The 13977-nt window shown below is 41.4% G+C and overlaps 1 protein-coding gene across 1 annotated transcript in view; it reads left to right on the top strand.

Annotated features, from left to right (window-relative positions):
- Nucleotides 1-13977, top strand: part of ADGRV1 (adhesion G protein-coupled receptor V1) — a 424156-nt gene that overhangs the window by 335482 nt on the left and 74697 nt on the right. Inside the window, 1 exon segment of the mRNA XM_023749230.1 lies at nt 10457-10614. Within this exon segment, the coding sequence (XP_023604998.1) occupies nt 10457-10614 (158 nt within the window).

Here is a 13977-nt window from a genome sequence, read left to right as displayed (position 1 = left end):
GAATTTTTGTGTGTGTTTTTAATTTTAATATGTGAAGTCATTAAAAACTTTAATTGAGGAATAGTATGGTCTATCCTGCCTGGGGGATTACTATGCAGTATTATATTCAGAAATATGCATGTTCTGTAGCCCCTTAGCTCTTGGGGATTCATAGGCAAAGTAAGTAAAACACTAGGGACACTTCCTGAAAAGGGAATTTTTTAGATTATTAGCAGAATGTGGTCCCTGACAATAGTCTGTTATATTTCTGTCAAGTCTGACTTATGCTCAGAGCCTCCTTTAGAGCATTGGCCTAGGAGTTTCGACAGCCATGTTTTGGACAAACTTTGCATCTTGGGTTTTTTTTTTCACCCATAAAACTATAGGCAGGACGGATGACTTCTATCCCTTCTAGTTCTAAGATCCTATGAAGAAGAAAAAAATTCTGAAAGGAGGAAGTACAATTATCTTTCCAATAGGCAGCTCGGGTTGATGGGGATATTGGCAATGCCGTCTTCTAACAGTCAGCATTGGGGATCCTCCAGTACAATGCAGGCTTCCGAGAGGCTAGAAACTCCCCCTCTTCTGGAAAACTATCAGCTAATTGGCCTTTCCCTTCCATTTGCCCTCTCCTTGGGGCCTTGGAGTAGGGGAGAAGAAGGCAGGGGGCAGGAGTATGGCAGGTAAGAAACTATCAGTTAAATCCCTAAAGGAGCTCTGAACCAACAGCTCCGTCTACTGCTGCTGACACTTCTGAGCCAAGCCGGCCGCTCAGCCTGGGTGGTGCCATCATGCTATGTTGGACTTCCTTGAATAGCACCTGCCTCTTTTTAATTACCTTCACTTTTCAAATTGGAACCAAGTTTTAACAACTAGTTTTACAGAAACACACATGAGTCATGAGGAAAAGCAGCGAAGGGAAAGTTTTCCTCCTTCCCCTCATACAGAGCCGCAGTGCACACAGGCACTCACCTTATTTGCACGGCTGAATCACATTAAACATCTGCTGACTGATAAGGAATTCAAGAGAGAAAAAGCTGCTATCCAACCCCACCTCTTTTGTGAAGTCTTCCCTGCCTACTCCAGTAGATTTTTCTTTTATTGAATTCATAGTGTTCAGCACTTTCTCCCTTTTTTGGAACAGGTTAAGTCTTGTATATACATGAGAGGATGAGATCTTAGTAATAGGTGATAATAAATATAGTTATCTTTTATTGAGTATCTACATAATGCTAGGCTATGATCTAAGAGCTTTACATGTATTGACTCATTGAGTTCTCACTTCACTCATATGTAGTAGATGGAGATGCTATTGTTCTCCATTTTATTTTAATTTTTATTTTTTTAGGAAACTGAGGTATAGACATGTTCAATACTGGCCCAAGTCACAGAATCGATAAGATGTGCATCCGGGATTGACCCAAATAGTCTGGTTCTGGAGCCTTTATTCCTAGCAGTAATTCCTTTTCTCTAGGCAGTGATATCCTAAACCAACAGGAGGCTTCTACCCATTCTTCCTTTCTTGCACACATAGACCCTCAATAGCAACATCATTTTCTTTGAAGAATCGTTACATAAATCACAAAGGAGGTCACTTTAACTCTATCTATCTGGTGTCTAGTTTAGGGCTGTCCAACTAAGGAATTGTAAAATGTTGCTTCCTGTACATCAGGTATGATCCAATCCTTATGATTTCCAAACTTCAAGGAAAATGAAATGTGCCATTTCCCCGTCAAAACTGGGGATTCCCATAGAGTGGATAGAATTTTGGCCTCCACATCCTTTACTCAAGTTTTACTTTCCTTTTCTTAAATTAACTCTTAACCTCTGTCTCCTTTACCCGAGGTGTTTTGATCCATGTTTTTTCACCTTTTTAATATTTATTAGGTATCCCTCACATGTTGACATTGTAGTATAGGATTTTATAATGTTCTCACATCGTTTATTGTATTTTTTTTTTGCTCCAGGATCCTTCAGGGTATATTAAAATACTCAATAAATACTAATTAATATTAGTATCATGGACCAACCCTAGCAACCACCTAGTATGAACATATATAGGGTCTTTAGATATCTTAAAATACATATTTGATGTGTTAACCCATTACTCAGTAAAGACCAACATCCTGAAATATGTGTTCAATAAAAAAATTGAAGTATATCAGGGTTGAGATGGGCTTAGCAACAAAGCTGGCTATTGGAGCCCAGATATAACATAATGTACAACTTAAGATAATTACCTTAAAATTATTGACAGATAACTTCACCTACTCACATTACCCTTGTTTTCTCAATAGTAAAGAGTTAACCATAATATTTACAGGATTTTAAGATTAAAATCTTACAAATAGGACAAGAAAGTGAATAGTGTATTTTAAACAATATGACTATGATTAACAATCTCTTAATGTCAGTTATTACAATGTGCTATAAATGTTAATGAGACCATAGATGATACAAGATGTGGTATGACTGAGCATTCATTCCTGCAGGGAATGCCCTAGAAATGTTTTCTTGGAACATTTGCAACCTTCACATAAGGCCAGAGGAATTGGTATGTCTAATCTCCAGGAAAATGTAATGTGGCTATTATTCAATAAAAGGTGGTCAATAATTATCAGTTGGATTATCCTTCTGCCAAGTGATTTTTGCTACTTTGAGAAATAATCACCATTGCTGTCAGGGTATTTAGCCACTTACAATATCTATGTCTTTCATAGAGTGGCCCACAGTGACACTCTTGTCAGCATAGACCTACACTTCTACCTTTCTCATGTTTTTCATGGTCTATATAAGTGTATTATAAGAGTATTGGGGAAGAGAGAACTTCAAAGCCTACAATATTTTCATCAGGAAAAAGAAGTTAGCATGTGTCATGTTAACAGTTATGCTAACATGACACAAGGCCCCCAATTTCTTCTTAGCTATTCCTAAATGCTTTGAGTTTATTGAAATAAACATAGATTGAACACAAAAAAAATAAAAATTGTATCTCCAACACTTACCTAAGATTAGAAAGTACTTCATCCTGCCTGTGTGGTGAGGGTTGGCCTCATCTCAAGCTGCTTTGCGGCTAATGGTCATACTCTGAGGATCAATGTGCCCATTGAAATCATGAAGTCAGATGTGGGTGAAGAGAGGGTGCAAAAAGACCAAATTTTTTGGACATTAATCTTATATTCTTGTGCCCACCCTGTAAATCTATATTTTTATAAAATTATAAAAAGCTGTAATTTTACTATCTTCAGATACAAGAACGTGGTATAAAGTTCTTTAAGATAAAAGCTTTTCACCATTCATTCAGAGCCTTGGTGAGCAAGGGGTAAGAGCAGGACACCTTTGCATGTGCTAGAACAATGACATTTTTCAGTACCAATGTTGTTTTATGAGAACATGGAGCACTGGTACATGCAAAAAATAACAAGTCAGCTTGACCTTATCCTGATTAAAGTCTGAATGGGCTTGATTCACTGGAACCTACCTGGAGTGAAGGTGGTAGACTGATTTCAACAGTAGCATCATGTTGTTCTGGGAATAGATTCTTCAGAGTTGAGTTTCTTGGAAAAAGAAAAAAAAAAAAAAGAAAAGGTGATTTGAGGGTATCATGGTTTTAGACTGTTTTTTGTCAGTTATCTCTAACCTGTTAATGCTATGAGTCTATTGTTTATCTTTGGAATTTATGTAATACTAGAGGCCCGGTGCACGAAATTCGTGCACGGGGGAGGGGGCTGTGTTTCTCAGCCCAGCCTGCACCCTCTCCAATCTGGGACCCCTTGAGGGATGTCCAACTGCCCATTTAGGCCTGATCCCTCTCACAATCCAGGACTGCTGGCTCCCAACTGCTCGCCTGCCTGCCTGCCTGATTGCACCTAACCGCTTCTGCCTGCCAGCCTGATCTCCCCTTAACCACTCCCCTGCCAGCCTGATCAACACCTAACTGCTCCCTGCCGGCCCAATTGCCCCCAGCTACCCTCCCCTGCCAGCCTGGTTGCCCCCAACTGCCTTCCCCTGCTGGCCTGGTCATCCCCAACTGCCCTCCTCTGCAGGCCTGGTCCCCCCAAACTGTTCTCCCCTGCAGGCCTGGTTTCCTTCAACTGCCCTCCCCTGCCAGTTATCTTGTGTCCACATGGGGGCGGCCAACTTGTGTGTTGGAGTGATGGTTCATTTGCATATCACCTCTTTATTAGATAGGATATTTTACCTTTTAATGAGCCTGGGATGTAGGTAACTGTGTTATTCACCACGAGCTAATTATACGCAACAATGGACTGTATTTTAGTGTATATAGTGTATCTGTCTACTTTACAATTTTAGACAGTTTAATGTTTAATGTGTTTTTGTTCACATTTTTCTTTGCTCAATCTTTTCAAGTAATATAAGTATATACATTATATGTAATAAAAGGGAGCCTGATTCTTGTTTTTTGGTCCTTTGGCTTCTGAGGTATTTGTCAATGCAGAGTGAGATAGCAATGCTAACCATGGCGTAGAGTAAGCTCTAAAACTGGTAGACATGAAATGATGTTCTACTGCATCTTCAGATGCAACATTGTTTTAAAGAACAGTCATGTGTTCACTTCCTCTTTCTCTCTATCGCCCATTCAGTAGTGCTGTTTGAACTTCGGCCATTATAGTTGCATGTAAAAACCCACTAAAGCTACTTCAAGTAAAGGGGTGGGGTTAGAGAAGTATGTGTACCCAACAGGCATTCCCATGGGCATTCAAGTGCTGGAAATGGGGTATAATTGGACCCTAGCGAACTAGAATTAGAATGCTGAAAACCAAGGCCACACTCTTCATCTCTCAGAGACCACAGACTCTCTCACTTGTGAGCGTCTGAATGCTCCTCCCACCTATCCCCTCTTATCCCCTCTTCTCTGTCCATTTCTTCTGTATTCATTGTGTATTTACTCCAGTATGGCTGTCTGCTCTGAACTTTCAGAGCAAATTCACAGTGGTCAGCTTTAGTGCCCACCACTAACTGGCAACTATCTCAAAGATTCTCAAAGCTGATTAGCTCAGCTAAACTGTTAGAGCTGAGTCACTAAATTCCAAGTCAAGGGCAAGCCAGAAGGATGGTTGTCTTTGGGTCAGGGATATATCTCACAGCTAATCGCCAGTGGCTAGGGTGACCTGTGGCTGGGGTGTGGGGATAGAGGTCCATGGTTCATGGGGTCACGTTTTTCAGAAACCTTGAGCAGCATGGGCAATGGAAGAGCATGTTTATTGCACTCACTCACAGAAACCTTCCTTCAGGGTTGTTTCTATGCAGCAGGACTGAATATTTACCTCCCACCCACCCCCATCACAGCCCAGCACGCCCCTTCTCATTTCATTCCACCAGTCTGCAGATTGATTGTGTCCTCTCTCGCTTTATTTGCTAGCTCTCTCCTTTTCTGCATCAGGGTGCTCAGGGTGCCAATCCCAGGCTTCTACATATGGCAGATCTCGGCTTCTCTATCCCTTTTGCTTCCTGCTGCTTTTCTTTCTCTCTGGTTCTTCAGGCTGCTGTGACCACCATGTGCTATGAAAATATCTGCATCTGTTTCTCCTTGGGGGTACACAGGCCCATGGCTTTGCTGCCAGATGTAAAGGTTAGTTAATTACATTAATCTCCATTATGTCCCATGAGTGTGCTAGAAGAATGCTTCTCAAACTTTCTATGTGCCCATGAAACGACTGGGCATCTTGTTAAAATGTGGTTTCAGAAGCTCTGTCAGGGGGTGTAAGAGTCTGCATTTTTAACCGGCTCCCAGGTAGTGCCAATGATGCTGATGGAAGAGCACCACTTTGAGGAAGAGACTAGATTCTGATGTGCTGCCACTTATTGTAAATATAATCTGCTGATGTGAAGGACCATGACTTAGGCAGCTTCATATGCCCTTCCATATCCAGCACTGTCCCTGGGACATGATAGATATTCCAATGTTGCTTGGATTTTTACTGTACTGAGTGCATCTGAAATACAGAATTTTCTGTGCCTACTTTTTCTTTAAGTAAGTGGTTTTCAAACACTGCTAAAAATCAGTTGAATCAATACTAGTACGCATTTCTTGAGGGTCTTATTATGCAAAGCACTAGGAGAAAAATAAACAAAAACAAATTAGAGTCCCTGTCCTCAAGGAGAACACTGGCATGTTTACCACTAACTCTAATATGTCTTTACTAGAATTGTGGAAATGATTTTAGAATTGTAGAGGTAGCAGTGAAGGCAAATGAGCCTGTTTATGCTACTAGCAACTTGACCTTAAGTAATTTAGGTGTCATTTTCCCATGTGTACATTGAGGCTAATGGGACTGTTGTGATGTTTATGCATAATAATGCATGTGAGGATTGAGTTTCATGCCTGGCACATAGTAAATGATCCCCACTAGTGTTATTTGTAGTGGTGATGGTAGTAAGTATAGTAGTAGTAATAATTACGATAGTCTACATTATCCACCTAATTCAGTTTAGGAAAATACCTCGTTCCTTCCCTTCCTCTCTAAGTCCATCTATTATCCTAATGTTCAGTTTCACTTTGTAGGGCTTATCTGCAATTTAATTTTAACTTTGTTTCTGTTTAAAATTTAAGCTTAAAAGAAAATACATTTTAGAAATCAGTCTATTTCCTTGGTATGAAAACTGCTATATGCACTACCACAGAAGGACAGAAAGAATCTATTTTCCTACCTTGAAGCTGCTTAAACCCACACTGTAATTTTCTCGTCTTCTCATGTCTCCATACATTTATTTATTTTCCATGTGGAGAAGACAAAGTTGGTTGAGGCAACAAATGTAGCTTTTGATGTAGAGGCCATCATTAACAAAGTCTTAGGAGACCTACCTGGGGGAGGTTGGCACATGAGCCTGTGAATCACAACTATTGTCATTATCTAATGGAGGAGAAGTACTTAGTAATAAAGAAGAGCTTGGGAACAAACCTTTATTATTCTCCCATTACCTACGTCCTTTTTCATGTCTATGTAATCCAGATGTAACTCAGATGTCAGCTGCCTGGATTACTTTAAATCCTGCAGAGTGCCAGGGGCAGCCTGTTCTTTAAAATGGAATTTAAATGGACTCCAATCACCGTCACTCGTACAGGGGGTTCTCAGTGTTCCTCCCAATGTTGTCAGCAGTTATGAGTGGAGTTTATCTCTCCTGGACTCCTTTGCTTCTGAGCATCTCCTTATGCTTATTCCAGACAGGAACAAAGAACCTGAAATACCCCAGGCCACCGACATAATTTTTTTTTTACCCAAGTTAGATAATGCAAGTGAAAACAATTCAATAAGGATAAAGTGCTACCTCAGGGAAGTAATAACCTTACCAAACTAGAAAGTGACATCAGGCATTGTAAATGCTCCAAGCTACCCCGGGAGGAAGAAAAACCGAAGGTAATGAAACAGTATCTGCTTGTTTCATCTGGCTAAAAATAGAGAAAAGGTTGAAGTCCTGACAGGATTTTGAAATAAATTAGGACTGTCTGTGGGTTATAATAAGAAAGAAAATTTACCCGTGAAAGTTTAAAAGGGAACAGCAAAAGCTAGTCATGTGACTTACAAGAACCCCAAAGAACATTCAGCACCAAAAGAGGGAAGAAGGGCCCCCAGCGTGCTTTGAAGCTGGATGAACTGGGAACTACAAGGAGCACACTTTCCTCACCCTTTTTAAGAAAATACATCCACACTGCCTTGGTCTCATTTTCTGGTAACTGCCAGATCTGTCCTGGAAGCAGTGGCTGCCAGCACCATAATCAACTGCCTCCACAGCCCTCCAGTGTGCATAGCATTTGGCCTGTTCATTTCTTACATTACGTTCAGTTTTTCCAAGAATTTGTTCCTAGTCTGAGTTCATAAACTGTTCCTAACATGATATTCATAGTTTCCTAACCCCCATATTGCTTTCCTATGATCTAATCCTCAAACTACCTAGATGCACTGTACATCTTACTCGGTTGGACTGAAGGAAATTCTGATTGATGAGGCTTTTTTTTTCCTTTTACGGGTAGTTGTCTGACACCCCAACCCCCAGGAGAGGTAGTACTAACAAGGCAGGTAGTTTTGGTTGCAGGGACACTGGGATGAGTCACAGCTGGACAGGAGTAGGCAAGAGGAGGAGCCAGCTGTACTGCAGGGCCCCAGTAGGCAGGAACACGAGGAGGGCTGCCAACAGGAACAGGCGTGCTGGAGGCCAAAGCCCTCCTCGTTAATCACCCGCCCATGTTGACCACGCAGAGGACAAACTGGGCACTCTCAGCAGCCTGGTACTGATGACAGGGCACGACTGCGGGGCTCTGAAGAAACTGGGGGAAAGGGACCGCTTCAGGATTGGATCATTTCCCCCCTTTCTCTGAACGAATGGGCCAGGTGGCCAAGTCATCGTACAAGCAGGGAGAACTGCAAAGGAGAGTTTTAAGAGCGATGATACTTAGGGAGTTTCCTTCTCTTCCCGAGAGCCCTGCAGACACGCCTGGTTAGTGCTAACATCCTGGAGGTCCACTTTGCCCGTTTTATTTTTTAACCAGGCTGGTGCGCCATTAGTTGAGGTTCTGCTTTCAAAGGTTGTCCTCTGAATCTAAAACAAAGTTTTCAGGAAGGCACTTCAAGTAGAGAAGTGGGAACCAAACATGAGAAGTTGTATGTGTTGGAGTCAAATCTAAACACGGGCACTCTGTATCAGATGTTGATTAATCCTAGAGCACCTCACAGTAGAGTCAGTAACCATCCTCCTTTTACATCCTGACACTGAATTGTGATGACATTGTTCAAGATAAAAATAGAGCAGTGGAGTCTGTGTGAGTTTCTCCGTCTGTGTCTGCTTTTGTCTAAGCACCTTTAGGCCAGTGTATGGCTGTGGTTCCATAATTCTGAGGAAAACAAGAGACAAATCATTCAAAGCTAATATTTGTAGAAATGACTAGCCATCATGATCACTATTTTTAGTACAGAAATGTATTCAAGCAAGATCAAGGCCATTAATGTTTGCCTGTTTTATCTCGTCTTGTGCCTTTTACCTGGAAGATACGGGTCTGTGACACACAGATGAGCGTACAGGGAAGGAGTCAGCCTTTGTACTGTCCAAATTAAATTCTGAAAGCTAGGAAATCCATCATTCTGACATCTCTTTGCGGATGCAGAATATGTGTTGAAATATCTCTTGAAATGTGTCTTGATTACAAGAGGAATACATTTAGCAGGTCATGTTAATTAGGAATAATACCTAAGGAAGGTCTTTGATAATATGTCTCTTTTTAAATATAAAATTGCAGCACTTTTTTTCTCCCCAAATGGCAAGAATGGATGTTTCCCTGATTACTATATTTTGAATTTTGAGGTTTTCTTCTAAACATGTTATATTTTTTTCCTTGATTTTCTTCAGAGTTCATTATTTGTTTTACTTGTTGTAATGTAGGTTTATAAGTATTATGTATTAAAAATGGAGAAGTTGGGGAAAATATTTGAAAAGAACACTACCTGCTATTAAGATTTCTTGTCATTAAATGTATTATAGTGTTATAAGTTACAGGAGGTATGTCCTTTTTAAGAATTCCTGAAGAGTACAGTTTCAGCTATTGAGAACTTATTTAGTAGCCCTCCTTTTTGACATTTTAAAATACATATATATTTTTTTATTTTTAGAGAGAGAGATAAAAGGAGAGGGAGAGAATGATAGAGATGCATTTATGTAAGATAGAAACAGCAATCAGCTGCCTCCTGCACACCCCCTGCCAGGGATCAAGGCACGTGCCATGACCAGGAATCGAACTGGTAACCTTTTGGTGCATGGGACGACACCAAACCAGCTGAGCCACACTGGCCAGGCACATTTTGATATCTTTGTATGAAAGATTTTTGTAAAGAACATAATGATTTAATAAATTATGAGTAAAAATTTCCAGTTACATCTCTAAAATCATTGTTTGTAGACCTTCAATGTTATCAAAATTAATAAATAATGTAAGTTTACCTTGGACCTCATTGTTCTAGATAAACTCTAGTAATAACAGATGCAATTGAGTGGTATAGCTTCTAAATGGAAAGTTGTCATCATTTTCAAGAGAATTCATGGCTCTACAGGAAATGTATAGCTTAGGAATGACAGAATTGAGCCCTAGGAATCCTCAGATTTGCCATTAAGCAATGCCTTCTCTCATGCAGTCCTCAGTGTGACCTTGGTCTCAGTAGGCCAAGAAGATAGAGCTGCAAAGCAAGTGCACATTTCTCAAAGTATTTGGCCAGGACCTTTTTTTTTTTTTAAGTTTTCTGTGCATCTCAGGATGTACTTATTTCATGGATCCTACTTTGTGAAGCAGTGGATGAGATTTAACCATGTAGCCTCTACTCAAACAAAGCTTCAATTTGGCAAACCAAAAATGAGCTTTTGCCAACACTTAGATACAAAGAGTTAGTATAAAGCAATGATGTCAGACATTCTGGATTTCAGAAATGTTCGTATTGAAGTTGTCTGAGTGATCTCTTCTCTTCTCTTTCAGGTGTTTCATCCCCAATATCTATGCCGCTCTGTTCACCGCAGCCCTGGTCCCTTTAATGTGCCTCGTGGTGGTATTTGTGGTGTTCATCCATGCCTACCAGGTGAAGTCGCAGTGGAAAGCATATGACGATGTCTTCAGGGGAAGAACAAATGCCGCAGGTTTGGAAGGAATTGTATTTGTACTTTGGAGATGAGAATTTTTAATGGTGGGGGAAATGGCGCTGCAACATTTTTATCAAGAAAAAGAGAGAAGTTAGACTCAGCTTTCAGCTGTAGTCTCCAGTGCCTCCTGCTTCTTAGTACTCCCTGACATCTCTCTCTTTAGGTCTCTAGGTTTTATTGCTGGTCTCAGTTTTGTCTTTTTAAGATATTAATGTCCAAGGAAATGAGTCACACAGCCTTTGGGAGTTGCTTGCCAAAACTTCCTTCAACTTAAGCAGTAATAACCTATGTTCAACCTGTGAAATGTATTCATTTCTTCCTGAGAATCTGAGAATTCGTCACAAACTTCCATTGTGCTCAGGAGTGCTGTGTTTTGCATGTGGAGTTCTGCTTGTGCTGACAGATGTTTAAAAACATATGTGATCAGACAGCTTCATAAGTGGCTACACATGTCTAGTGATTTAACAGTGCAAGTCTTTCCAGCTCAAATTGGCTTTCACTGCAGCTCATTTTTTCCCTTTGAATCATACTAACACAGGTTTCTATGATCTGATTCTTTTTTTGTTGTTAGATTAGAGTCTCTTAGGAATTTCCTTAGCTAGGAACAATAACCACACACCTACATACAGAAAATTCTGTCTAAAATGGTTTGAGTGACTAGAATATTAGGAATAATCCTATAGCTGGGAGCGGAGGTTCCCGCTCGGGCCAGTGAAGAAGAGGAATCTCTCTTTTCTAAACTTTGACAAATCTAGAGCCAAATGAATGAGAGGAATTCTTCACATTTTAAGTGCTTCTCAAAGTTTAAGCAAGATAGTATATATGAAGTCCCTAGAACAGTGTCTAATATATTATTGGGGGTTCAATAGATATTGCCATTTATAAGATAATAAAAGGAGGTACTGTGATATAAGAAAAGCCTTCTAGCGCCTGAACTGGATCAGGGAAGATGCAAAAAAGATTTTCCTCTTGGTATAAAGAGAAGGGACTTTTTATATTATTTTGTGCGTTCATTTGTAAGATAGCTGTATCTAGCCAACTCTTCTGTATTTTCTCTTTCATTTAGCATGGAATCATTATGTAGGCAGAAATATTATTTAAGGTTATGATTAATCTTAAATTCTTCAATTACAAAAACTACTTAATGTAGAAATCCTACTTTTTCATGGGACAGAATTTTTCCAGAAGCTATGCTATTATTAAACTTAGGGTTCATTTTATTACAATACATATTCTTAAGGGAAGAGTTCTTAGTTTCTTTCCCCAAATGACAAGATCAGTTTTGTTTTCTATATAAAATGGAAGTGCCAATGTTTGCATGTTTTCAATAATCTACACTAATAAAAGACAAACATAAAAATTGACCGTACCTTCACTACGCCTTAAGCCATGCCCACCAGCCAATCAGAGCAACTATATGCAAATTAACCCAACCAAGATGGCAGCCGGCAGCCACAGAGCTGGAGCAAGCAGGAGGCTTGGTTGCCCCAATGACAGAGGAAGCTAAGCTTCCCGCTTGCCGCTGCAGGCTCTGAGCTCCACTGAAAGCAACAAAGTTTCAATTATAGAAGGTAAATAAACCCCAGATACCTGCTTTCAGCCAGCCATGGCCATGGAGCTGGAGCGAGCAGGAGGCTTCCCTCCCACCCACCCTGGCCGGCTCTGAGCTCCTCTCAAGGCTACAAAGTTTCAATTATAGAAGGTAAATAAATCCCAGAATAAAAAAAAAGAAAAAAAGGAGAGGCTGGGAGCTTCCGTCGCCAGGGGGGCTTGGCCAGCCTGAAAATGGCCCTCAGTCCCTCACCCAGACTGGCCAGGCACCCCAGTGGGAACCCCCCACCCTAAAGGGGGTGTTGCCAGCCTGCAAACAGCCATTAGCCCCTCACCCAGGCTGGCCAAACCTCCATGGGGTGAGGGTCCCCATTGGGGGGGGGGGGGGCTTGACCAGCCTGCAAACAGCCATCAGCCCCTCACCGGGGCTGGCCCAGACACCCCAGTGGGGACCCCCACCCTGAAGGGGGTGTGACCAGCTGAAAACAGCCATCAGCCCCTCACACAGGCTGGCCAAGCACCCCAGAGGGACCCCCACCCTGATCCGGAACATCCTTCAGGGCAAACCAGCCGGCCCCCACCTATGCACCAGGCCTCTATCCTATATAATAAAAGGGTAATATGCAAACTGACCCTAACAGCAGAACTGGTCACTATGACACACACTGACCACCAGGGGCCAGACGCTCAATACAGGAGCTGCCCCCTGGTGGTCAGTGCGCTCCCACAGGGGGAGCTCTGCTCAGCCACAAGCCAGGCTGACAGCTGCCAGTACAGCGGTGGTGGTGGGAGCCTCTCCCACCTCCTCAGCAGCGCTAAGGATGTCAGACTGCAGCTTAGGCCTGCTCTCTGCTGGCAAATGGACATCCCCCGAGGGCTGCCGGGCTGCCAGAGGGATGTCTGACTGCCAGCTTGGGTCCGATCCCCCAGGGAGCGGGCCTAAGCCAGCAGGTGGACATCCTCCAAGGGGTCCCAGAGTGCAAGAAGGCATAGGCCGGGCTGAGGGACCCCCCCAAGTGCACAAATTTTTGTGCACCAGGCCTCTAGTGATAACATAAAGGCTTAACATAATGAGTTATTCCTTTTCATGCCTAAATCACTCCTATGCCTTTTGGATATGATCCAACATGGATGTAGTAAAAACAAATAAACAAACAAAAAACAGTACTTTATCTGAAAAACATAGCCCTTAAGCACTAAACATAATTCTGAAAGTTCCAGCATACTTGTATCTCAACTAGGGAAACCTCTCTTGCAATGAAATAGTAATAGAAGCATTGCTCTATTATAGCTTTTCAAATATATACCGTAAAAAAATACTTATGATTTTCTAATTCCCCTATTTCCATGACAGTTTAATAGTTATTACCTCATACTTGGACACGGTCAGTATTTTTCTGATTGGTCACTAGTTCAAGTCTTTTATTTCTCCATTTCATTATCTCAGATGTCTATATTTCAAAATGTAAAGTGGATTGCCTCACCAGCATCATTGCCCACAAGAAAAGTCCAGTTTTTTTAGACTACAATACAAGATCTCCACAGTCCACCCTTGGTCATCTGTCCATCCCCAAGTTAGTTACTATTTATCTTGCACTCTGACTATGCCAGTTTATTTACCCTTTCCTAAAGTTGCCTGATACTGTCATCTTTGTTCATGTAAGGAATCCTCAAAGAAGGAGAGAGAGGTGGAAAGTGCTTATCACTCTCCCATAATCTTCATTAGCTCCCCAAGCTGTCCAACATAATCCCATAATCTAAGTCAAAATTGTGTGCTGGATAAGCATAAGTTAATTTCCCTAGACCCCA

This window comes from Myotis lucifugus, unplaced genomic scaffold, assembly GCF_000147115.1.
Source record: "Myotis lucifugus unplaced genomic scaffold, Myoluc2.0 scaffold_0, whole genome shotgun sequence".
NCBI classification, from domain to species: Eukaryota; Metazoa; Chordata; class Mammalia; order Chiroptera; family Vespertilionidae; genus Myotis; species Myotis lucifugus.
The sequence above is the reverse complement of the archived record's forward strand: the minus strand, read 5'-3'. Positions and strand labels throughout refer to the sequence as shown.